The sequence below is a fragment of the Triticum urartu genome, chromosome 5, assembly GCF_003073215.2.
Source record: "Triticum urartu cultivar G1812 chromosome 5, Tu2.1, whole genome shotgun sequence".
Lineage (NCBI taxonomy): Eukaryota > Viridiplantae > Streptophyta > Magnoliopsida > Poales > Poaceae > Triticum > Triticum urartu.
This window is the reverse complement of record NC_053026.1, coordinates 457,836,541-457,862,982: the sequence shown is the minus strand read 5'-3', so window position 1 is coordinate 457,862,982 and position 26,442 is coordinate 457,836,541. Positions and strand designations below refer to the sequence as shown.

Here is a 26,442-nt window from a genome sequence, read left to right as displayed (position 1 = left end):
CTTGGATTCCATTCTTTTATCACATTCGGATGTTTTGAATTCTTGAATAAACCAATTCAAGAACAGTTGGATGCCGACAAAATCATCAAAGAGTGGTATTCTTTATTTTGATTCAACAAAGTGCTCTTACCTCAACAAGGGGAGCACCGGCCTTTTCTTTTAGAAATAGCTACAATAGGGCCTAAGGGCCCAACATTGGGATGCTTCTGGATGTTGGCTAAGTGATTCAATCTTCGCCTTGGAATAAAAAGAATTGATATTGGATCTTGTGGCAAATGTGTTGCTAAAATTCTTCCTTCATCCATTTCATATGCCAAGGTAGGTAACAAAACTGACTATTTGTGTGATAAAATCTTTCAGTTAACTTGATATTTCTTAAGAAATAAAATTGACAAATCGAATTTGGTGATTATTTTCTTCTTCAAGAGATCCTGTGGGAAAAGTGTTGCTAAATTTCTTCCTTCATCCATTTCATATGCCGTGTAGGGCAAATGGAAACAAAACCCTTTTCCTGCTCTTGAGAATTTTTTTCCATTGAACATAGCCCCAATTTTTCCTTTTTTTATTCCTTAGAATCTTTTTTTGTCTTTCTAGCGGTATGAAACAGCCAACTAATTATCTTATCTGCTAAAATGAATATCTCCAAAAATATTTGGAGTCCCGTATGGCTTTTTTTCTCTTCACTCGGACCAGTCCACGTAGTTGACTTCTTGTATTTTTTTTGTGTGTGTATCCACTCCAATAATACTATTGTCAAATCTCGCCAAGATATGAAGTTCTTGAAGAATGAAAAAAAACCTCCAATAAATTCTTTTGTTCCTCAATGTTGAATCAAACCCTCTATTTTTAAGATGGAATCTTCCTCTGGGATAGTCCTGGCCATAGGAAGCCGAACCCGGTTGACCTGGCCCGACGCTACTCTTAGGTCGGGCTCGGGCCCACCATTTTTGCGCCCGGCAGGCTTTTACATACTCAGCCCAGGCACAATTGCCCAGCCAGGCCCAGGCCTAGGTTTTTTGCCTCCGGCTTGGCTAGGCCCAACCCAAAGCCCGGCCCAGCCAAAGGTTTGGCCAGGTATACTCTGGGATCTCGTATTCGCCGTATGAATCTTCTTCTGAGTCTTCCTCTAGAGTACCATATTTTTCCTCTGTGCTTTCCCCAAGGCTGCCATATCCGTCTTCTGAGGAGTTCTATTGCCGACTATGAGGTGTATCCTGTGATCGACGACAAAGAAACTCCCCGTCAACAAAACAATGAGAGGTCTATAGATCCAAGCTTTGCATCAATGATTAACAAAACATGGCGCCCAAGGACAACAAATAGATCCCAACAAATAGATCAATGACAAAACTCTCAGTCAGCAGAGCCGCCAAAGGACAGCAAACCAAGAAGGGAACACCTCGTCAGGACATCATACAGCCACCAACCGATTCCCACTATATAACACGATGCTTCAGATTGATGATCATTAATTGACGGTTCCACTATATAACATAGAACAGTCGATTACAGTATCTTAGTCTTCACAATGTGTCCTTGAACATTTTCAACGTTACAACACTGCAGGCTGAAACTACCGCTACTGGACCTAACAAAGACAGCGCTGGAGAGGCACTCACGCAATGAAGCTGGGCAGCCCAGGGATGTAGGCAAACTGCAGCTGGTCGTCTACAGAGGCGGATCCCGGGTCAAAAAGAACAGTCGGCTCAGAAAGCCCAGGGATGTAAGCAAGATGTCTGTATTAGGATCTCTATTATTTTTGCTTTAGTTTAGCATATTTTTCATTTTCTTAGGCCTGCGCGAGGATTGCAGTCCTGGTCGTTCTGCTCAAGCGACAGCAGAAAAACTGCGCTGAGGGAGGCAGAGACACAAAGACAACGGCAGGGTCAATAGAAAGGGTATAGCCATCAGAGATATGGGGAGCAAAATCCTGGGAAAATTGTGGAAGTACAGATGAACACTGTGAAGCCATAGATAATCTGAGTGCCGAGGAATTCCATGAACCTAGTTACCAATTATTTTAATAGTAATTAACAGGTGAACAGCTCCCAATTTTTAGGTGTTTTAAGTACCAGGACCAGTATATTCGTTGATCTCCTAAATCAAGAGCAAGATCCAAACTAGGTAAAAAGGGTAAAATAGATTGAGTGATAAACAATGGATTGGATGCAAAAGCCTCAGATTGTAGGTTCTTTTCATAGCTGAAGCTGCAAAGTATATTTAACACCATCACAGGCAGTTCGCCCCAATCCACGAATCAAAAAAACCAGAAAATAGAAATCAGAATAATAGCCATTAACTTGGAAGTAGCTGCCTCAGTGGTTGTGACAATGTGTTTGATCGTCATGGAACAATCCGATAATACGTGCATTTTTATGCATCATCGGCAGCCAATCAAATCCCATGAAAAAACGAATCAAAAACTCGAATCGACTTGGAAAACAGAAACATCAGAGAGATTCCCATTAGACTTGGTATATCATAACCATTAGATGGTTCTGATGTCCCTGTCTGATTGTCATCACCTGCTTCACGGATTCCCATCCAAGCTCTGAACTGCCTCGAACGAGAAAGAGGATTCGAAAGAATACGAGCAAACCCAAAAGAGCAGATCTGAAAGAAACAACTATAGCAACTCAAACATATCTATCTGGCTTGGGAAATCGAAAACATCAGAGAGATTCCCATTATAGACGTAGTCTGTCATAACCCCGAAGGGTTCTGATGTCCCTGTCTTGCTATCATCACTTGCTTCCATGGATCCCCAACCAAGAACTCGTCAAACTACTAAACCAGCAAGGAAGAAAGGGAAGATTTGGACGAAGCAATACGGGGAGAAGCAAATCGAAAACTCGAGCTCAAGAAACAAACCGAAGGCGGCGGGCGGTGGGGGCTGGGCGATGCTTCCTGATCCCTACGGCTGGTGTATATATAGGTGCCGCGGAACATCTAGGGTTTTCGAACGTGGGCCTGCTGGGCTATGTATCTTAAGCACTTGGCCTATTAAGTTATCGTAGTGGGCTGTTATGCGACCGAACTATGTCGGCTCGGTTTATCACGACTACTCTTTTCCTTTCAACCTTTACTAAAAAAAAAACTCTTTTCGTCTCTGTTTGACTCTCTTTTTTCCTTGCTTGACCATAAAAAATGTAGGTCTCTGTTTGACTCTCCCTGTTTCTTTGCTTGACCATATTTTTAATAGGTAGGACCGTGGGAATAAAAAACAACAATTTCTATTCCTAATAGAGCAGTTGGTAAATTGCGTCCAGGTTTTCTTTCGTCCCACCACCTTCATTCGGGTTTTTTTTCGTCCTCCTTCCACCTCCCTCGCACCCAAGAACGATGCCCCCTCGCGCGAGAAAAAGAAACAGATGATGACCGCCCTCGTGAAAAAGAACCGTACGACGACCCCTCACACGAAGAAAAAACGGACGGTCTCTCCCCGCGCCTAGGAGCTCGATCTGGATCTCGGCGACGGCTCTCCTCTCTCTCTCTCTCTCTTCCCTCATCGACGCATCCCCCGGAGCCCTCCCCACCTCCTCCCATTTCTTTTTTTTGAACAACAAAAGGCGCACTAGGCGCCAAACTTTATTATTTCAGCTCAGAAACACCGTACAGCATGAATTACAAAGCCCTGAAATTGAAAAGTAGAGAGAAGAGAAACTACAAGGCAAGTCATATTCCGATGAGCTGAAGCGAAACAACATATATCAGGTTCTACCACTGATGTTAGAACCTGGTGAGCTACATTGTGTGCAATACCATTGATCTCCCTAGAGATGTGAAACACCTGGGACTGAAGATCTTTGGAGTAGCAGAAGAAGTCAGCCAGAATTTTCCTTATAGTCCAAGGAGTAGTAGATTCCTTAATCTTTCTGCTAGCCGCCCATGACGCCAAAGACAGATTGTCAGTGAGGAAAGTGGGCTGAGAAATGCATAGCTGTTTGGCCACTCTAGCCACCAAAAGAAGCGCCAAAGTTTCAGCTTGTAAAGGTGTATCTGTGATAACAGTAGAAGCTTGGATCTGCACATTGACCTCCAATTGGACTTGTGGTAAAGAGAGGTAAATTCCAATTCCAGTAGCAACAGATCCTTGAGTCAAGCCTGGAATTTTTTTGCATCTAAATGCTGCATCAGAGTATACTTTTGGTCCTGTAACTTGAAGATCAGACTTAATCACTTTCCCCTGCATAGGAATCTGATTAGTAAGAGGTAAAACACCGACCATCTCATTGGATTTGAGCTGAGAAGAAATATGTATAGAATCATCGAGTTCATTACACAGGGCTATGGCAGCAGTGTTAATATGATAAGGAAGAGATTTTTTTCCTACTAAATAAATAATCATTCCTAGCTTTCCAAAGACACCACATAAAGTTGAGAATGTTGGGTAGAGAAGCATGAGGATGATTCATATTAATCAGAGCAAGGAAAATACTGTGAATATTAGGGTTACTTTGAACTAAAATATCCATTCTAATGCACCAAGGATTCAGAAACCAAGCAGCTCTAGCAAAATCACAAAGAAAAAAATAAATGCATCTCATCCTCAAGCTTACCGCATCTGCTACAAAGTTGAGATATGTGCACGGAGAAGCGGCCAGCTCTCAAACCTGTGGGAAGAGCTTTTCTAAGAAGCCTCCAAGCAAAAGTTTTTACCCTGGGAATCATCATCTTTTGTTTCCAGACCTCATTTAGAAGATTCTTGACCTGCAAAGAAACCTGAGAAGGTGCAAATCTAGGATTGGCATGAATATCCTGCAAACACAGCTTATAAGTAGATTTAGAAGTACAAATACCATTAGGGGTAAGGTCCCAACACAGAATATCTGGACCGTCCTCTTGAATAATATCAGTCTGCATAATAGTAGAAGCAAGAGGTTGTTGGAAAAGAGAGTAAATAAGGGTAGAATTCCATTCTTTCCTATCAGGAACCCAAAGATCTTTAACAAGAGAAGGGTAACTATATCCTGAAGGTTGAATAATAAGATGATCATAAATAGCATTCCGATGCGAGCACCAAGGGGTACTCCATATAGAAATATTACCTTGAGTAATCTGATAAAAAGAATGAGCTTTGAGTTTGGGCAGTATTTTGAGAATGGAGGACCAAAAAGCTGATTTTGGATTAGAAGGGCTAGCAGTCCAGATGGAAGAATCATGGAAGTATTTGGACTTAAGAACAAGATGGAGATGGGAAGAAGAATCTTTCGCTATACGCCAAGCAGCTGCAAGCATCAGGCCTTCATTAATGGCTTGTAAGTTCCTAATACCAAGGCCACCCTCTTTTTTAGAATAACAAGTATCCTTCCAAGCTCTAAGACACAAGCTTTTGCTCGAATTATGCTCTCTAATACTTGTCCACCAAAAGTTCCTAATAATAGCAGTGAGTTTGGCTATGAACTTCTTAGGAAATAAAATATTAGCCATATAGTAAACAGGAATACCAGAAAAAACTGATCTAATCAATTCAAGCCTAGCTGCATGAGAGAGCAAGTTGGCCTTATAAGCAGGAAGCTTATTCATGAATTTATCCAAAACAAAATTGTAGGCCGAGTTCGACTCGCCTCAGGCCACCATGTACACGGAGGCGGAAGCCAAGGAAGCACGAGAAGACGGTGTTGACCTGCTGGAAGAGGGCTGGCTGTTAGCTCTCAGTCGGTCCGCCATCTATCAGCAGGGTCTGCGTCGCTACCACAGCCGGAAGGTCAAGCCAAGATCTTTCCAAGAGGGCGTCCTGTGCTCCAGCTGATCCAGCGAACAGCCGGCCAGCACAAGCTCTCGGCCCCTTGGGAGGGCCCCTTCATCATCAGCAGAGCTTTAGGCAACGACTCCTACTACCTAATTGACGCGCAGAAGCCGAAGGCACGCAAGAGAGACGATTCCGGCAAGGAGTCGGACCGACCGTGGAACGCCAATCTCCCCGAAGATTTTATAGTTAAAAAGCAGTACATAGCACGCTACCTTTTGTACTAAGTACGAGACAAGGGGTGCCCCGAGGAGTACTCGGGGACTACCCTCTTTTATCTATGGAAGATGAGTATCATGCATACGATTATGTTGCTACACTTGCCTTCCTCGTCCGGCACCGGGTTCGACCAGTCGGCCCGGGGACTCGCCACCTCAAGTTATATCTGAAGTTCCACCTGCAGCCAGACAAGTAGTGTGCCGGCACCCAAGCCCCCTCTTGCTAAAAGTCGCAGATCGAAGAAACGACTGTCCGACTGGCAAGAGCCAAGGGCAGGAAAGGATGCCCATGCGAAAAACGGCTAAGGACTAACGAACTTATATAACATGAGCCAGCCTCCCACCCCGCCAGCCGACTACCAGAGCAGTCGGCTGGCCGGCTTCCCGTTCACCTTGCTGCAAATCTGAAAAAGCTCAAGTACTTGCCTTCCCAAAAGCACCAAGTCCTTCTCCAGCCACAGACTGCAGAGCAGCTGTCCGGCTGGGAAGGCGATGGCCAAGGGAAGGCGGCAAAGGAAAAAGCCAAAGGATAAAAAGCAAACATAAACGGAAGCCAAACACATGCATAATATTTACAGAAAAGACCTTCGAAAGGCCAGCATTCAACATAGTCTGAATACACCCCCAGTGGGTGGAACTGCGCAAATTTAAAAGATTGTTCAAAGAAGTAACAAGCAGGAAAGCTAGGATGGCGGATCAAGCCAGGGGAACAACAGGTGAGTTGGGTAGGTTGGCGGAGTCGGCGGTGTCGGCTGGAGGAGTGACCGGCTGGCGAGTCTCGGCATCGTTGTTGGAAGCACGATCAAGCTGAGGCGGGCTGGTCGCTTCATCATCCGGCGCAGCGTCTTCGTCATCCTCTCACTCTTCCTCTTCGCCCTCATCACTGGAGGCAATCTCCTCCGCCGAGTCCTCACCTTCGGCCGGGTTCAGCCCGAACCACTCCTCCGGCTGAGCGGCGCCGGCGTCATCCACCTTAGGAGCAAAGGCGCTGGTATCGGTATACTCGGCGATCGTCGAGGCGCGCTGGATGATAGCCGGCCGCACCGCCTCCAGCTCCTCGTCAGCCTCCTGCCGCCAGGTGCTCAGCTGGTCCAAGTTCAGCCCAGGATACCAAGCCCGGACGAACTCCGGAGCCCGCCCAGCGGCGGAGCGGGCCGCTGATGCCTTCCAAGCCTCGAAGCGGCCGACTGCGACCTCCAGCCAGTCGGTGGTCCGACTTGGGGTGCGCGGAATCACCTCGCCAGGCCAGAGGGCGACCAGCACTTGCACTCTGACGTGCTGAAGACGGCGGAGCATATGATGGGCCGGCTGCAGGCGGGCTTGAAGCCCCAGAAGCTGCTCCTCAAGTGACCGGCTGGCATTCGGCGCAATCTCGGCCCCCGCCTGCCGTCGCGCGACGCGGTAGGCCTCGATGTCTTGGGTGGCGGCGGCTGAGTAGCCGGGGAAGTAATCTGCACAAAGAGGAAACGAGTGACACAAAATCAAAAAATGAATCAGATAGTAGAAGGCAGGCAAGGAAGCAAAGAAGAAGGCGGCCTACCATCAATCAAGTCTTCAACCCCGCTGTAGCCTTGGCTCAGCGCCTGCCTCATCTCGGCCCAGTTTGTCGCCTCAGTCTCGTACTCGGCTTTGAGGGCGGCCTCGTTGTCCTGCGCCGCCTTCAGGGCCGCCTTGTGGCTCTCCTCCTGGTCGGCCAGCTTCTTGGCCAGGTGGTCACGCTCTTGAGCCAGGGCGGTGCACTCGGCCTCCTTGGCACAAAGGGCGGTCTGGGCTCCGCTCAGCTGGCTCCTCAAGTCAGCATTGGCCCCTGCAATATAAAGAAAGAAGTCGTCAGGAAAAGATCCGACCCGACTACTCGGTAGTCGGCCTGAATCTTGGGGACTACACCTAGTGGGTGCGCTGACGCACCCCCACTTAAAAGAAAAACGAAGCGCTTACTCCGGCTCTCAGTCAGATCGGTGGCTTTCTGATTCAACTCCTGGGCCTGGGAGTTGAAGGCGGCCGCGCGGAGGTTGTGGTACTCCTGCAGAGAAGACAAGGGACGTGAGTAAGAACAAGATGGTAATCAAGCTTTCCAATAAGTTCCAAGCCCCCTGCTCAGCAGCCGGCTCGAAACTCGGAGACTACACCCAGTGGGTGCGCTGACGCGCCCCCATGGAAGAAATTAAAAGCAATCAAAGGAGTAGGAGGACTCACCCGAATAACCGACCGCGTCGTGAGAAACTCCTGGGTGTACTGCTTCTGCGCGGTGGCTTGGGCCTGAAGCCGGTTCCGGACGTCCTGCGCCGCCACATTCAGCACGGCTGTCCCGCCGCCCGGCATCCACCCGGGCGAGCTGTCGCTGGCCGCTTCTAGGTCCTGGGCCGATGAGCCGGCATCCATGGTCTTCTGCGCGTCCGGCGCTGAAGTCGCCTTCCCCGCGCGTCGGCGAAGCGATGACGAGATCACAAGATCCCCTCCCACGGTCGGCTCGCCCCAAGCCGGCTGCGCTGGCGGCACTTCAGGCCGACCTCCTCGGCCCGCTCCAGTCGGCAGTGATGGCGCCGCCTCCCTCTCCATCTCCGGCTGGCCGCGGCCGGCCTCCTCCAGCGGGGGCACAGGGGTGTCGGGAGCCGCGACGTGGAGGGGAATGACGAACTGCGGAGGCTGGTTCTGCGGGGCCTCCGCCTCCCTCTCCACATCTGCGGCCTCCGCTTGGGCCTTGGCGGCCGCGACGGCTCGCGCCTCCGCCGACTTCTGCTCCGCCTCCTGAGCCGCCCTCCGCTCCTCCGCCTCCCGCTCCTCCCGCGCTTTCCGCGCGTTCCGCTCCGTCGCCTCTAGGAGGTCGGCGCGGGGATCTACCCGGCGCGAGCTTGAAGACCCTCCTACGGCTCCGACTATGGAGGCGGCCGGGACTCGCCCAAGGGAAAGAGGGGCCTTGTTTGATAAATTGAGAAAAAGGGTTTGGAAAAACATCAACCGAAGAAGAAGAAAAAAGAAAGGCATGAGAACAGCGACACTTACGCTGAGACCGCCTGCGGCTGCTTCACCACCTTGCGGAAGCGGGCTGCCTTCGCGGCCGCCTCATCGCGCTTGGTCGCCGCGGCGGTGCTCTTGGGCTTCTTCGGCCGACTGCCGAAGTGGGTCGACGCGGTCGGCCCGGCGGATGGGCCCGCACCATGGTGATCGGCCGCCGGTCGGCGGCGCATGATGACTTCGGCCTCGTCATCATCTGGCCAGTCCTCGAAGCCGGCCCCGAGCCCGGACCCGCCTGCGTCGCCACCTTCCCCCACGACGTCGTCTTCCATGGCGGCCGCCCCTAGGTCTAGGTCGTCTACATCGTCCATAGTACGGTTGGGGAGGAACTGGCGTTCCACCCCTGCGGCCCCAGCTGCTGGCGGAATCATGGGGTTCTGCCAAAGAAAGGCCGGCTGGTCATGAGTTGGCCACCATGAACTCGGCAACAAGAAAAGATAAAGAGGAAGAGAAACTTACCACCGGCGGAGGATTGGCGCGAGAGTACAGCACCTTGCCATACTGCCACTCCTCGGTGAGCTTGTAGTTGGAAATGTAGTTCACCATATAAGACACCTCGGCGTGAGGCATCTCCTTGGTGCTTAGTCGGCACGGGTCGAAGTGGCCGCTCATCTGGCAGATCATATGAGGTCGGCCCTGGAGCGGGAGCACCCAGCGCTCCACGAAGGCAGCCACCAGGTCGGCCCCGGACAGACCCTCCGACTGGATCATCACCCGGAGCCGGGCAACAGAGGCGGACCCGCCCGGAGACAGCGACCTGGACCGGAAGGACCATGAAGGTTGCCTCCCAGCCGGCGGGCCGGCTATGTAAGCCGGCAGGTTGACGAAGTCGCCTTGCGGAGCAATATTCTTCACATAAAAGTAGGACTTCTGCCAGAGCTTCACCGACTGGATCAGCGGGACCTGGACCGGAAACGGGTTGTTGTCGCTCGCCCTCCGCATGGCGATGAAGGCACCGCATGAGGTGGGCACGCCCGCGACAACGGTGCCGAGCTTGCACTGAAAGAACTCTCCCCACAGTTTAAGAGTGGGGAGGACGCCAGGAAAACCCTCGCACAGGGTGACGAAGGCCGACAGCAGCATCACCGTGTTGGGAGTGAGGTGATGTGGCTGGAGATGATAAAATTCAAGGAACGAGCGGAGGAACCCGCTCGCCGGCAGGCCGAAGCCACGCAGGTAGTGCGAGCAGAAGATTACCCGCTCGTCCTCTTCCGGCGCCGGTGAGATTTCCCTCTCCGGCGCGAGGCGGACCCACACGAGATCCGCGCCCGGCAGCCGCCACGTCCGACGGAGGAAGTCGTCGTGGACGTTGGAGCCGTCCCAGGAGCTCGACAACGCCTTGGGTACGGCGCGGCGGTGAGAAAGGTGCGGCGAAAGGAGGGTGCACAACCCAACTGCGACGAAGCGACGGCGAGCCAAGAAGATTGGCAGGAAGGCCGAGCGGCGACAGGTAGCTGTCATGACAAGAGGAGGAAGAAGAAGGAGGGGGCAGAGCGAGGGAGAGCGCGAGAGCGTTTGGCGCTCCCCTCCTCTCCCCCTACTTATAGCCTCGTGCGGCGAAGCCGAGGAGGCAGGACGTGGGGGGATGTGGGATTAACTGCACCCACTCCCCCACGCACCGTAATTATTGCGCCATTACGGTGTGGGGAAACCGCCGCTGGGGCACGTGCGGTCCATCCAGGCCACAGAAGATCTGCGCGTGGGCCGAGGCCCTATAGTGGTGGGCCCCAGACTGCGGCGGTGTCCCGTCACACGCGTGGGCTGGCAGGCCCCTCCAGCCGGAGGATGCCATGTGGCGCGCAGACGACGAGCGGTCAGTTCACAGCCGGACTCGCGCGCCGACTGGCGCCCGCCTTCAAACTTCGAGATCTCTAAGAGACAGCGCGCCTAGTCAAAACCGGCTTCTAATTCCCGGCTCCTCAAGAAAGGAAGCTGATTGAGCTCCTCGACTTTTTTCTGCCTCGGAGCCCAATCAGCTTCGGGGACTACTGTCGGAGTAAATGACCACGGGTAGCCTAGCCAGCTTCCCCTGGCACTTCAGAAAAAGTACAGGCCGATCAAGCCTCCAAGCGTCCAAGACACGGGGCCGCTGAGGGAGTCCCGGATTAGGGGGTGTCCGTGTGGCTGGACTATACCTTCAGCCAGACTCCTGGACTATGAAGATACAAGATTGAAGACTTCGTCCCGTGTCCGGAAGGGATTTTCCTTGGCATGGAAGGCAAGCTTGGCGATACGGATATGCAGATCTCCTACCATTGTAACCGACTTTGTGTAACCCTAACCCTCTCCGGTGTCTGTATAAATCGGAGGGTTTTAGTCCGTAGGACAACATACAGAACAACAATCATACCATAGGCTAGCTTCTAGGGTTTAGGCTCTCCGATCTCGTGGTAGATCTACTCTTGTACTACCCATATCATCAATATTAATCAAGCAGGACGTAGGGTTTTACCTCCGTCGAGAGGGCCCGAACCTGGGTAAAACTTCGTGTCCCTTGCCTCCTGTTACCATTCGGCCTAGACGCACAGTTCGGGACCCCCTACCCGAGATCCCGCCGGTTTTGACACCGACATTGGTGCTTTCATATAGGGTTCCTCTGTGTCATCACCGTCAGGCTTGATGGCTCCTACGATCATCGATAGTGATGCGGTCCAGGGTGAAACTTGTCTCCCCGGACAAATCTCTGTCTTTGGCGGCTTTGCACTGCGGGCCAATTCACTTGACCATCTGGAGCAGATCGAAAGCTATGCCCCTGGCCGTCAGGTCAGATTTGTAAGTTTAAACTACATGGCTGACATCCGCGGGGACTTGATCTTCGATGGATTCGAGCCACTGCCGAGCGCGCCGCACTGCCATGACAAGCATGATCTAGCTCTGCCGCCTAACAGTGCCCTGAAGGCCGCACCCGCATCGGCTTCGACCCTTAATTCGGAGCCAACTGCACCGATCGAGGATGGGTGGATGGACGCCGCCTCGGGGGCTATGATCCTAGCGGCGATCGAGCCGAACACCAGCCCCGCACTCCGCGAGACTCGTGATTCCAAGGAGCCGGACTCCTCTCCGGACTCCGAACCATTCGCGCCTCTACCGATCGAATCCGATTGGGCGCTGATCATGGAGTTTACTGCCGCGGACATCTTTCAGCACTCGCCCTTTGGCGATATTATGAAATCACTAAAGTCTCTCTCTTTATCAGGAGAGCCCTAGCCGGACTATGGTTAGCGAGATTGGGATACGGACGATGAAGAAATTCAAAGCCCGCCCACCACCCACTTTGTAGCCACTGTCGACGATTTAACCGACATGCTCGACTTGGACTCCGAAGACATCGACGGTATGGACACCGATGAAGGAGACGATGAAGAACCAGCGCCTATTGGGCCCTGGAACGCCACCTCGTCATATGGCGTATACATGGTGGACGCACCAAAAGATGACGATGAGGAGCGGAAGGACGCACCGAAGGCTTGTTCCCTCGAAAAGCAGTCAAAGCGGCGACGCAAGCGCCGCCCCAAATCCCGCCTCAAATAGCGATCACACAGACCCAGCGCTGGAGCAGGGCGAACCGCTGCCGGATAATGGAAATCTGGATAATCAAACCGAACAAACAAATCCTATCAAGGATAATGGTCCGGACAACATAACGCCGGACAGGCACCCGGAGAAGAAGACTACCCGTAAAAGGCTTGTTGCCACCGCGAGGAGTCTGAAAAAGCAGAAGCAAAGGCTCAAGGCCGCGCAAGACACACTCCAAATCAGATGGAGTAAAATACTCAACACAGCAGCAAGGTACGGCGACAATCGCCCCTCCAAGAGCTACCCAAAGCGGAAGCTGCTACCCGAATTCGATGAGGAGGCCTCAGACCCCCCACAACCAAATATTAGAGCAGCCACCTGGTCGGATAGACAACCCCTCTACCAACACAGAGCGGCATACAACGCCGCTCACAATACAACACGCAACCCATGCGAGGGCTCGCACCCAAAGGACGGTGCAGCAAGATCCATCTATGGACCACGCAAGCGCGCCCCAGCATACAATGCAACACAACAAACATCCGAACAATGCGGTACACCCAGCTACAGGGGTGCCGCACACCCCCTATGTTTCACCAATGAGGTGCTGGACCATGAATTTCCAGAGGGATTCAAGCCCGTAAACATAGAGGCATACGACGGAACAACAGACCCTGGGGTCTGGATTGAGGACTACATCCTCCATATCCATATGGCTCGAGGAGATGATCTCCACGCCATCAAGTACTTACCCCTCAAGCTCAAAGGGCCAGCTCGTCACTGGCTCAAAGGCCTCCCCGAAAGCTCCATTGGAAGTTGGGAAGAGCTCGAAGACGCCTTTCGGGAAAATTTTCAAGGGACTTATGTCCGACCTCCGGATGCGGACGATTTGAGTCATATAACTCAACAGCCCGGAGAGTCAGCCCGAAAGCTTTGGAACAGGTTTCTTACTAAAAAGAACCAGATTGTCAACTGTCCGGACGCCGAAGCCTTGGCAGCTTTCAGGCATAGCATCCGTGACGAATGGCTCGCCAGACACCTCGGCCAAAATAAGCCGAGAACAATGGCCGCATTAACAAACCTCATGACCCGCTTTTGCGCGGGTGAGGACAGCTGGCTAGCCAAATGCAGCACCAGCGACCCCAGTACATCTGAAGTTAGAGATGGAAACGGGAGATCACGGCGCAACAGCAACAACAAACGCCGGAATAAAGAAGACAGCACGAAGGGCATGACAGTAAATGCCGGATTCAAAAGCTCTCGGCCAGGTCAAAAGCCGCCCCCTAAAGGCACCAGGGATGAACTGTCCAGCCTCAACAAAATTCTGGACCAAGTATGTCAGATCCATAGTACCCCTGGTAAACCTGCTAATCATACCCACAGAGAATGTTGGGTCTTCAAGCAGTCCGGCAAGCTCAACGCCATACATAAGGGGGAGGATACACCAAGTGAAGACGAGGACGAGCCTCCCAAGCAAGACATGGCGGAACAAAAGAGTTTTCCACCAGAAGTCAAAACAGTAAATGTGTTACACGTGATCAAGGGAAAAGACAACACGACACTCCCAGGAAAATATACCCAAGTGCCTGTCACCGCGAAGTCCTGCCACTGGTCGTCTCAACCAATCACTTTCGACCATCGCGATTACTCAGCAAGTATCCAACACGCAGGATGGGCTGCCCTGGTATTAGACCCAATAATTGGCGGATATCACTTCACACGAGTCCTGATGGACGGCGGCAGCAGCCTAAACTTAATATATCAGGATACAATCCGCGGGATGGGGTTAGACCCAACACAAATTCGCCATAGCAATACTACCTTTAAAGGAGTAACGCCAAGCCCAGGGGCTCGTTGTACGGGCTCCCTCCTACTACAGGTTATATTCGGCTCCCCCGATAACTTCCGTCACGAGCATTTAACCTTCCACATCGCTCCGTTTCAATGTGGCTATCAAGCACTGCTCGGACGCGAAGCTTTCGCTCGCTTTAATGCAATACCACACTACGCCTCCCTCACACTCAAGATGCCCGGTACACGTGGCATCATTTCAGTGAACGGAAATATCAAGCAATCTCTGTGCGCCGAAGAGAGTGCGGCTGCCTTGGCAACCGCACACTAAAGGCGCCCGGACCAGTGAAAGCATCCAAATAGGTCATCAAGACCTTAGACACAACCAATCAAGTCCGGCGCCGCTATTTATACCGAATAAGTGGTCACACCCCTATTTGTCAATACAAGGGGCTCAACGCGCGCAGACAAGTGGCAATTTCTTATCATCTTGAATTATACATGGTTTCTTTAAAAACTATCTTTTTGCACGACAACTTTTTCACTTAAATTCCTCTATTTTACAGACGATCATCATGCTACACCCGTCCAGGATACGGCACAACGGAGACACAGGCGCAGACGTGCAGCAGGGACCCGCTCCAAGGATTCTTTTTAGATTAAGACCCTGCGTAAACCTTTTTTACTGTCTCTTGTTGATATATATCCACCATTGAGAAGGATGCTGACGTCTTGGCATGTGGCCACGCCAGAACAATGCACGTACCTGGACACAAGGGGCTTCTTACAAAGGCCATTATTTAGGCCCGGTTTATACCACAAAGACCGAATACCTTAGGGAGTGTTCGGCGTCGCGAGTTTGGCCCTATATGCATCAACTCCGAATCATTGTCTTTGGTCAAATGTTGGGTTTTCCCGGCTCCTGTGTTTTGGTGCCTTACGTTCCGCTTTACCAGCTAAGGTAGCACCAGGAGAACTACTGCGATTGTGCCCTGGTTCATCCGGACGAGCACCTTAGTAGAGAAAGCCGAAAACTAATTGTCATGATATAGCGTGAGACTGGTCAACCACTCGATGACCTGTGGGAATGTTAGAATTCCTCCGCCTTAACGAAGGGCCTTTTCCGGCCAGGCATGTACGCACCCCGGAATTGGGAGAGTGCAGAGCCACCAGGGGCTATCTAGTAGCCCCACTGTCAAACTCCTATGGCTAAGTGAAAGTGCTAAAGCATTATAGTCCGGTTGCCTCGCTCGCTCCGCTATCACCTCCTTAATAGGACCAAGACGTTGGGTTAAGTGTGAACGCGTGTCTTTGCGAGCACCTCTGCATTATATGTGTGGGGGTTGAAGCCGACGACTGCAATCTTTCAGGTTATACACATGTATACATAAACGGCCGCCCAGGAGGCATCATATTACTTTCAGGCAAAAGTATAAAAATAGCCTTATAAAAATTTATGAAAGCATTTCGCTTACAATGAGATTACATATCACTCAAACATAATATTTTTTGAGCACTGGGTCTCTATCAAACGGGCACCCTCAAGAACTTCTTCAAAGTAGTGCTCAGTAGCCTTTCGACCTATAGCCGAATCCCGCGCTGCAACATTGGTAGCATCCATCTCCGCCCAGTATGCCTTAACACGGGCAAAGGCCATCCGTGCGCCCTCTATGCACGCCGACCTCTTCATCGCATTAATGCGCGGCACCACGTCAAGGAAATTCTGCACCAAGCTGAAATAGCTGTTCGGTTTTGACCTTTCCGTCCATAGCTGATCCACAACAGACCTCATGGAGAGTCCGGACAACCTATTTAGTTCGGCCCATTCGGCTAATTGGTCAGTCAACGAGAGTGGACGCTCAGGAGAATAGAATTGTCTCCAAAACAACTGGTCTACTTCATGGTCCGTCTGACCCTGGAAGTACTTGGCCGCATCGGCAGCGCTCGCCGTCAAATCCATATACACATCCTCCGAACTCCACAGCCGATCCAGAGGGGCATACCGTGGATCTCCGAACTTCCTCCGCAACATAAAGGATTTCCCAGCTACAATATCCTCGGCTTCCCGCAGCTCCTCCTTCTTTGCCCTCATAGCAAAGCGGAGGTCTTTTTTCATCGCAGCAGCCTTCTCAAGGTCCGATGCCTTCGCTTGGTTTTCCTTTTCAAGAACCTGGCAACGGTCGGCGGCGGCTTTTAATTCTATGGCCATCTTGGCCATCTTGTCTCGGCTCTCGCCATACGCGGCCTTCTCGGCTTGCAACTCTTCGGCCGCCTTCAAAGCAGCCGCATTACCCAACCTCGCTTGTTCCTTGGCTCGGCAAGTTCTGCTCGCAAGGCTTCAACAGTGGCAGCTCCATCTGCAGTCACAACATATTAAAGATGTTGGCATCATGCTACTCTTCCTATTGTGGCGTTTACCAGATAATGACACTTACCCTATGCCTCGTCAAGCCTTTTGTTAGCAAGCTCGATGTCGGCGTCTGCTGCATCCAACTGCCGTTCTAAATGGGCAAACTCGCTAGTCCGGCTAGCCACCGGAGCTTCCATCACCTGCACATAGAGGCAGTATGGTTATTACCTGGGAATATGATCCTCTGTTCGTCGTCGTTTCCAACGACAACCAGAGTCTCAGGGGCTACTATCTACACAGGGCACACCTAGCATGTGCAGGACTATCATACATTCTTTTACGTACCTCAAAGCCTGTCAGTAGACTCATAAAAGCTTCATGCAATCCACTTTCGGCGGATGATATTCTCTCCATCACCGTATTCATCAGCACACGGTGTTCATCTGAGATGGCCGCTCGCCCCACCAACTCCCTCAGAACATTCGATCGCACACTAGACGGTGCCGGACTCTTTTGTCTGCTCTCTTCGGGAGATGGACGCTGGGAGCTTCGGGGGTCAATGGGATTATCTTCCAGCCTCACCGGACTCGGAGAGGCCCTCCGCGACGACACTTCAGGGTCGCCCGCTTCCGGAGCAGAGGAGTCTGGAGGAGGCGTTTCGCTCTCCATCATCTCTGAAAGAAGATCCCCCGAAGAGGAGCTCATTTGAGAGGGGCTAAGGCCCGAACTGCAAAAATATATGCGGTGGTTATTCTCTCAGAAGAAAAAGATGGCATATCTGTACTATTAAAGTATTTCGGGTCACTTACGACTCGCGGGAGAATTGATCCCCCCGCGGACTTTGTGCGGCAAGAGCGCCCCCCAAGGTAGGACCCTCTGTGGGAGACTTCTTCTCCCGTTTGGAAGCTTCGACTTCCGAATCCCCGGGCGCAGTCCTTTTCCTCTTCTGGTCGTCTTCCTTCATGGAGACGCTCGCTCCCTCGGTTAGAATGGGCAGCGTTGGGGGCCCGCGTCCGCCCGTATTATCCTCCACAGTATCTTCCTTCAAGGGCTCCGGGCAAGGTGCGGTCTGGAGCATCTTTTCCAATACCGGATTTTCCAAACCCTCAGGGAGGGGGGCCGAACACCGAATAAACTTCGCCTTTGTTAGCCAGTCCTGGTCAAAAAGCGAACTCTCAGAAATAACTTCGTAACAAAGGAGAGATAGTATGTTCGGCCGGAAGATGCCTTACCTGTTCGGCGGCGCGGTTACTACTCAGGACCACGTCCTCGGTGATTTCCGGACACTCCAGCTGAGGTCCAAAGAATGACTTGTACATCTCCTCGTGCGTCAGGCCGAGAAAATTTTGAATGACACGCGGTCCCTCGGGATTGAACTCCCACAGGCGAAGAGGCCAGCGTTTGCAAGGCTAGACTTGACGAACCAGCATAACTTGTATTACCGCAACCAAACTGAAATCTCCATTGAAGAGATCTCGAATGCGGCTTTGCAGTATAGGCATGTCCTTGGCTGGACCCCAGCTCAGACCTCTGCTGATCCATGACATCAGTTGTGGTGGAGGGCCCGAGCGGAAAACAGGGGCGGCCGCCCACTTGGCACTTCTAGGAGTCGTGATGTAGAACCACTCCTGTTGCCACAATTCAGACACCTCTGGGATGGAACCTTTGGGCCACAGAGCTCCTGTCATCTTGCGTATTGAGGCACCTCCACACGCTGCATGTTTCCCCTCGATCATCTTCGGCTTTACTTCAAAGGTCTTGAGCCATAGGACAAAGTGAGGGGTAACCCGGAGGAAGGCCTCGCACACGACAATAAATGTCGTGATATGAAGAAAGGAGTCCGGAGCTAGATCATGGAAGTCTAGCCCGTAATAAAACATCAAACCTCTGACGAAAGGATCCAGAGCAAGGCCTAGACCTCGGAGGAAGTGGGAGACGAACACGACGTTCTCGTTGGGTTCAGGGGTGGGGACGGCCTGCCCTCGGGGAGGCAGCCGATGCAAAATCTCGGCGGTTAGATATCTGGCCTCCCTCAACTTTTTGATGTCTTCTTCCGTGACGGAGGAAGGCACCCATCGGCCTTGAAGGCTAGATCCGGACATGACTGAAGGTTCGGAGCACCTGACCTGAACTTCGGGCGTTTGAGCTTGAGGTGGGGGAAGGATTCGATTGAGCATGGGAGGGAAAAATAAAAGCCTTGTCCCTTTATAAAGAGGGTGAATATCAAGCGTCCTCTCCGTGTCCGTTTGGACTTGCCTATAATCTAGGAGTCCTAGAAGCGGTTGGGTGACCTACGCCCGTATTGATGAGAATCCCGGAATAAGGGGACACGATCTCTGCTTTAACAAGACGTGCCAAGGAAACTGCCTCGCATGATGTGCTGAGGTGGGATAATAAAACGACTCGGATAAAGGCTTGGCCGTGGTGTGTCACACTACGGAATACGTCAGCAGATTAGATTTGTGTAAATATTATTCTCTCTATGGCAATATGTGGAAACTTATTTTGCAGAGCCGGACACTATCTTTATGTTCAAAATCTTCTATGAAGTACTTGGAGGAGGAACCCGCCTTGCAATGCCGAAGACAATCTGCGCGCCGGACTCGTCGTCATTGAAGCCTGGTTCAGGGGCTACTGAGGGAGTCCTGGATTAGGGGGTGTCCAGATGGCCGGACTATACCTTCAGCCGGACTCCTGGACTATGAAAATACAAGATTGAAGACTTTGTCCCGTGTCCGGAAGGGATTTTCCTTGGCGTGGAAGGCAAGCTTGGCGATACGGATATGCAGATCTCCTACCATTGTAACCGACTTTGTGTAACCCTAACCCTCTCCGGTGTCTATATAAATCGAAGGGTTTTAGTCCGTAGGACAACATACGGAACAACAATCATACCATAGGCTAGCTTCTAGGGTTTAGCCTCTCCGATCTCGTGGTAGATCTACTCTTGTACTACCCATATCATCAATATTAATCAAGCAGGATGTAGGGTTTTACCTCCATCGAGAGGGCCCGAACCTGGGTAAAACTTCGTGTCCCTTGCCTCCTGTTACCATCCGGCCTAAACGCATAGTTTGGGACCCCTTACCCAAGATCCGCCGGTTTTGACACCGACACCCGCCTTCCCCTAGCCGGCTACCTCTCAAGCCGGCTGCGCGAAGGCGGCCCAGCCCTGAAATCTTTGAGAAACAAGACCACGAGAAGGCCGACTTCCAGAAGCCGGCCATAAAAGGGCCGACTCCCGGGAGCCGGCCCCTCAGCAGGCGGCTAAGATCTTGCCCTCAGAATCTGCACCCACATAACGGCGACAAGACGGGGCGTGGCTACAGTAAAGCCTGCCACCCCCGAATCCCGGCGCACGCCTGACCATAGTGCACTGTACGAGGCGGCCATCCCGTCCGGCGCGTCACTGTTGCCACGATGATCGTGACGTCACCCACGGCGAACGGCCAGTACGACCCGTGGGTGGCGGGCCCCCTTGGCCAGGGAGATCCTAAAAGCGGCCGGGCTTCCCGCAGCCGGCCAGGGGTATGGCCGGCTTCCAATAGCCGGCCAACTTTCTCCCTCCAAGGAGGTGCTTCATTAAGGAGACAAGAGAAGGTAAGGCTACAGTGATGAGCCACCTCGCGGCGGCACTGTAGCCATGCTTACCACGACAAAGCCATCGTCACCAGGGGCAAGGTAACAGTAACCAGCCCCCGACAAGACCCCCGGGCGGTGGGGCCGGCCTGTCGACCAAAGGGTCGGCAGCCGGCGGGCCCACCAGTCGGCGGGCCCCACCAGTCGGCGGAGAAGTCGGCGGGCGTAGACACAGACGGCTGGGGCCCACGCCTAGCCGGATTACCATTGTACCCCTGGGGGGTAGGCCTATATAAACCCCCCAGGGTTCCCATGCAGGGGAGATCGCTCTTTGGATAGATTTTAGACACCACAAGGAGAAGAGGAGCGGGCTAGCCTGGCCCTCCTTCATCCTTTCTCCGAACAGTTCAAGGAGCATTCTGTAGCTACCCTTCGAGCTAGTGATCATGCGGAGACCCCGCAGAGCAGCATTAGGGGTGTTATCTCCACGGAGAGCCCTGAAGCTGGGTAAGATTCACCGGCGTGTATGTCTTCGCCTTATCCTGTTTTCAGGCACCGGCGATGTTTTATTGGCTCCCACAATGATAAGCCATCCATTGGCATATGTCGCACCAACCACCCGACAATTTGCATAGAAAAGGACATCACGTCGAGGAATAACTTGTGCAGCAGTGCTAAGCGGATGACAGAATTCAACTATTCACAGACGACACATACATCCAGCCGGACATGCGCATGAATGAGCAGGGTACCGGCCGGTGGATTTTCAGATCGGGCAAAATCATCATGTGTGGAGCAATTTCGATAACTTGTGTGACAGTATTCTTCAGAATGGTTTTCTAGTTAAGCCTGAAAATAGTCCTACTGAATGACTATCCCATGAAACTCCACCCATACCACAACTCCACAAGGGATCAATGCGTAATTTTCTTCCCCGGCTTCAAATTAGTGCAAGTATATTTAGCTCTGTGATAAGCACATTTTTAGAAAGCATTTGTCTCAGTTGATTTAAAAATAACAATTTCTCAATTGACTTAAAAAATCAAGCAGATTTAAAAAGTTCAACATAAAATTGTCCCTACGTAAGACTATTACTACAAAAACCATATGTTCTAGTTTATTTTTGAACTATAATTGCTCCAGGATTCTAACTGGAGTCTTTTCTTTTCTTGCGAACATGCAAAAGCTATGCACGACGATGTATTAGAAGAAGAATATGCTCATCAAGTGTAAAAGGCGGTAATATTGTCTTAATATACCTCATGCATATCTAGAATAATGTTCACCGTGCTATAACATTTTGTTCATCCGGTGGGGGGGAAATGTATCTTTTTCCTCTCAAAGTTCAAACTAACATTGAATCGTGCATGTATCTCAACACTGGATAAATGGTCCTTGACGTCTGCCGACAACTAAGTAATTCATTGTCAACTGGGATTAGCAAAATCCAATTATTCTTTTCTCTAAGATTGGTCTTTTTAGAATAAACTGCTTTACTCAGGTAAGAAGATACAATTGTAGTTTCAAATAACAAACTTTGCAAGACAGAAAAATAATAAGCCCTTAACACCGATGAGTTGTCGTTGAGGAGAACAACCCACATCGAGAGAAGCATCGCTGCAGTAAGGAACCATTTACACCATCACCAGGACTCCACCAGGGGATTCTCCTTGAGGTTTTTTAAGCTGCTTGAGTCACCTGAGCTATCCAAATCATAGATTAAAATCATGGGAGAAACTATTTCATGGCGGCCTCTCCCAGCAGCTATAGCGGCCGCCATAGCGGGCAATAGCGGCAAATAGCAGCAAATTTTCTGGTGGGAGAGATGATTTCTAGAGGTGGCCAATAATACTACATCTACGTAAACCTGTTACGTGATCCTACATAACCTTCCCTCTAATTCTCTCCTCCCCTGATTTTCATGGGTGTGGGGCCCCCTCCTTTCCCTTCTTCCAATTAAAATTGGCCAAATCAGCAGCATTACGTAAACCTTACGTAGCTTTGCGTGGATGTAGCATTGCTTATATCATGGCCCCTCTAACCATCCAACTACAGGTTGGTTCGCTCTGATCACGTGTTTTAAAGCACAAGTTTATTCTCCGGTATTTTCTTGGATGTTATATACCAAGCCGCTCGCGATGCATGAGCATGAGCACACACACTGCCTTCGTTGCTCAACCGCATTTGCAGGTACCAGAGACGCACCGCGTCCACGAGATGGCCGTGCCGGTGTGGTTCTTCTCGCTGGCCTCGCTTGGCGCTCTCCATGTCGTTGCCATCAGCTTCCGCCTCATCGCCTACTTCTCGGTCTTCCTCCGCCGGCCCATTGACCTGCGCCGCCGGTACGGCGCCTGGGCCGTCGTCACCGGCCCAAGGTCCGGCATCGGGCGCTCCATGGCCCTGGAGCTCGCGGAGAGGGGCCTCAACCTCGTCCTCGTCGGCCGCGACCCGCCCAAGCTCGGGGACATCTCCGAGAGGATCTCCAGGGCTCACGCCGCCGTGCAGACCAAGACCGTGCTGTTCGATTTCTCCCTCGTCTCCACCGCGCAAGGTGTAAAGGTTGATCGTAGACATAGCGTACGTATGCGTCTGAGCACCGACTGCCTGACCGGTCGTGTCGTGTCGATCGATCTTGGGCATGCAGGCGACGAGGCGATGCGGCGGCTCCGGGAAGCCGTGGCGGGGCTGGACGTAGGGGTGCTGGTGAACAACGCGGGCGTGGCGAAGCCGGGCGCGGTGTACCTCCACGAGGTGGACGTGGAGGCGTGGGTGAGGATGATACGGGTGAACGCGCTGGCCCTGACGGAGGTGACGGCGGCGGTGCTGCCGGGGATGCTGCGGCGAGGGAGGGGCGCCGTCGTGAACATCGGCTCTGGGTCATCGTTCGGCCTCCCGTCCTACCCCCTCTACTCCGTCTACGTCGCCACCAAGCGGTAACGACGACGCGCACATCTTTCGCGTGTTATTCTTGAATTGAAACACATGATCTGTTCCTTTCATCAATCAAAATAGACTAAAAAAAATCAAAAAAGAAAAGAAGAAGAATACATGCTCTGTTCTTGCCGACCTGCAGGTACGTTCTTGAGTTCTCCAGGAGCCTCTCCGTGGAGTACAAGAGCAGAGGAATCGATGTGCAATGTCAGGTATCCCCATAATCACTCGTTTGCGTTGTAGAAATGTGGGGTCGGAGCTCGTTGCATGTTCAGAATGTTGGGTATGGTTGTGACCTGATCTTGTGCTTATGAGGTTGCATGCTCTATGAGTAAGTAGTTCGCATGTGGTTAGTTTGTAACGGTTTTTTTTCCGTTTTCCATTAATTAAATGGGCAACTCTTTCATTAATCGATGAGGTAAATCTTTTACCTCCATTTGAAAAAGAAAAAATCACTCGCGTACATAGGTGAGCAGCTGATGTATATAAACACATTCATTCTCTTTAGATCTATTCATCTTTAATCAAGATAGTGCATCGAACACTAGAAATAATAAAATTAACCATGCTTGATTGATAGCCTATATAATCCACCAGGTCCCGTTCCTGGTGGAGACGAACATGGTGTCGAGCGCGGCCAGGCTCGTCTGGCAGCTCGTGCTGACCCCGAACGCCTACGCGCGCGCGGCGGTAAGCTGGATTGGGCACGGATCGCTGTGTATGCCCAACGCCGTCCACCGCCTCCAGGGATGGTACCTCTGCTACTTCTCATCAGATTTCATCACCGATTGGTGGTTGTTACGGCGACACCTGAAGGAGAGGGTTATCTTTCGGAGGCTCAGATCATGGAGGAAATCACAGGGTAACTATGTTGCTACCGGGAACAATAGTGCTGGTGATTAAAGCGAACGAATTTGCTAAATCTCATATAGGCTATGTCACATCTAAGACTGTTTGGTTGAGCTATAGACTGTGTGAAATTTGTTGTGAGCCGTGAGATGTTAGAAAGTTGTCAACTTCCACCTGTGGAAAAACCGGAAGTTCCCCCTCAAAAAAAAACCCCGGAAGTTGTTTCACTAAAATAACTAATGTAGATTTGGCCATGGATTGTCTGCAACGCCCCTCGTCCATGAGATATGTTTATATGCTAATTGACTATAAGACAATGATCTTTAAATTGGTAGAACGGCCATTTTGAAAAGAAAAAAAAATTATGACAATGTAGATGATTCAACGACAATACTTTGATATTGCATACATATAAATAGATACGGATCCCATAATACTATTAGAAAGACATGGATCGTACAAACACATATAGTTCACATGATGATGACCTCCATCAACATAGTTAACGTATGTTGAGTATCGACTATCCTACTACGAATACCGGTCATGGTATTTTCATTCTCCTGCTCTTCAACAACGGTACTCCCTCCCGCCCAAATTAATTAACACAAAGTTAGCACAAAGTTGTACTAACTTTGTACTAAGTTCGTAGCAATTAATATGGATCGGAGGGAGTAGTGATTAAAGTGAATGTCACGGCGGACCAAAAAATTATGTCAGAGGAGGATGCATGACCAAAAAATTATGTCATAGGAGGATGCATGCACCAGCGAGATGATATGTTAATCTGTGGAATTCATGGAACTATGAAGAATGGAGGCTAGCGTCATCCTCAAAGAGATACTCCCTCCATTTTTTTATACAAGGCCACTTCGTTTTTTGTGTAAAACTTTGACGTATAATTTTAGTCAACAAAATATGGATTATATGTCATCAAAATTATATCATCGGAAAGTTCTTTGAAATGTGCATCCAATGAAATACTTATTGTGGTATATAACTCATTTTTGTTGGTAAAATTAATGGTCAAAGTTAGACATAAAAATATGAAGTGACCTTGCATAAGGGAATGGAGGGAGTACATGGGAATGTTAACAGTTCTAGATGCCAAGGAGTTGGCTCATTTGTGTGCAAAGCAAGGCAATTCATCCAGAAGGAGTTGCTTGTGGGTTAGTTTTATCCTTAGATTTTAGTTGATTGTATTGCTACCTCCCATAGTGAGAGTATCATCCATCTAAGTGAAAAATATGATGTGCCACTATAATTGATGATGTGAGAGGGGATTCTAATAGGGAAATGATGGTAACCGTCCAATCGGCCGAATGAGTGCGCCGGTCGCACGCGTGCCGCACGATTGCACATCGATCCAAACTAGCAGATCAAACCTATTCACGTCTCCTGATCGAGTAAATTGCTCAAAGACACCACATTTGTGGCTTGGATACCAGAAAACTATTGCTTTTGCCAAAAATAACAGAAGACCACCAACTCATCAAATGAGTAACAAATCACACTGATTCGATATTGGGCCGTGTCTAACAGCAAAACTGACGGGTGGGACCCGTTTGTCTGGGCTGCTATGGCAAAGACTGGTCCTGAGGTGGACCGGGGGGGGGGGCACTTGTTTGTCTCACACCTCCTTCTTCCTCAATTTTTCTCTCCCTAAACTTCTCACCGGCTCCATCCGCAATCCTGCCGGCAAGCTCCACCGGACATGAAGAAGGGGCGGCCGCCGGCAAGCCCCGCCCCGCACCCGCCGGACCTAAAGGAGGGACGCACGCCGGCAAGCCACGCCCCGCGTCGCCGGACCTGAAGGAGGGGCGCCCATTGGCAAGCCCCGCCCGTGCCCGCCGAACCTGAAGGAGGGGCGCCCGCCGGTAAGCCCTACCCCGCACCCGCCGGACCTGAAGGAGGGGCGCCCGCCGCCAACCCCCGCCCCGCGCCCATGCCCGGCTTCCCCGGCATGCCCGACCTGCCGCTCCTTCGGCTTCCCCCGTGGCAGAGTCGACAGTTGTGGCGGCGCCACCGCGCATGTTGGGGCCGTTCAAGGTGTTGGGGAACGCAGTATTTCAAAAAAATTCCTACAATCACGCAAGATCTATCTAGGAGATGCATAGCAACGAGAGGGGAGAGTGTGTCTATGTACCCTCGTAGACCGAAAGCGGAATCGTTAAGTAACGTAGTTGATGTAGTCGAACATCTTCGCGATACAACCGATCAAGTACCGAACGCACGGCACCTCCGCGATCTGCACACGTTCAGCTTGGTGACGACCCTCAAACTCTAGATCCAGCTGAGACCGAGGGAGAGTTTCGTCAGTACGATGGCGTGTTGACGGTGATGATGAAGTTACCGCCGCAGGGCTTCGCCTAAGCACTACGACAATATGACCGAGGTGGAAATCTGTGGGGGGGGGGGGCACCATACACGGCTAAGAAATCAAC

At 51.2% G+C, this 26,442-nt stretch overlaps 1 protein-coding gene, 2 non-coding genes and 2 pseudogenes across 3 annotated transcripts; 1 reads left to right on the top strand and 4 right to left on the bottom strand.

Moving 5' to 3' along the window:
- Positions 1 to 2,169: 2,169 nt before the first annotated feature.
- Positions 2,170 to 2,242, bottom strand: LOC125511858. Its single transcript, XR_007285132.1, has one exon. It is a non-coding gene; the product is annotated as a small nucleolar RNA Z267 (small nucleolar RNA).
- Positions 2,243 to 2,311: 69 nt separating this feature from the next.
- On the bottom strand, positions 2,312 to 2,389 carry LOC125511908. The gene has a single exon (XR_007285178.1). It is a non-coding gene; the product is annotated as a small nucleolar RNA snoR122 (small nucleolar RNA).
- A 55-nt stretch (positions 2,390 to 2,444) lies between these two features.
- LOC125511864 lies at positions 2,445 to 2,532 on the bottom strand (annotated as a pseudogene).
- A 134-nt stretch (positions 2,533 to 2,666) lies between these two features.
- Positions 2,667 to 2,755, bottom strand: LOC125511862 (annotated as a pseudogene).
- An 18,192-nt stretch (positions 2,756 to 20,947) lies between these two features.
- Positions 20,948 to 24,256, top strand: LOC125507136 (very-long-chain 3-oxoacyl-CoA reductase 1-like). Its single transcript, XM_048671818.1, has 6 exons — positions 20,948 to 20,976; positions 21,039 to 21,089; positions 22,450 to 22,769; positions 22,863 to 23,151; positions 23,292 to 23,361; positions 23,747 to 24,256. The coding sequence occupies exons 1-6, from the start codon at positions 20,948 to 20,950 to the stop codon at positions 24,050 to 24,052; spliced, it is 1,065 nt and encodes a 354-aa protein (XP_048527775.1). The 3' UTR covers positions 24,053 to 24,256.
- The last annotated feature ends 2,186 nt before the right edge of the window (positions 24,257 to 26,442 follow it).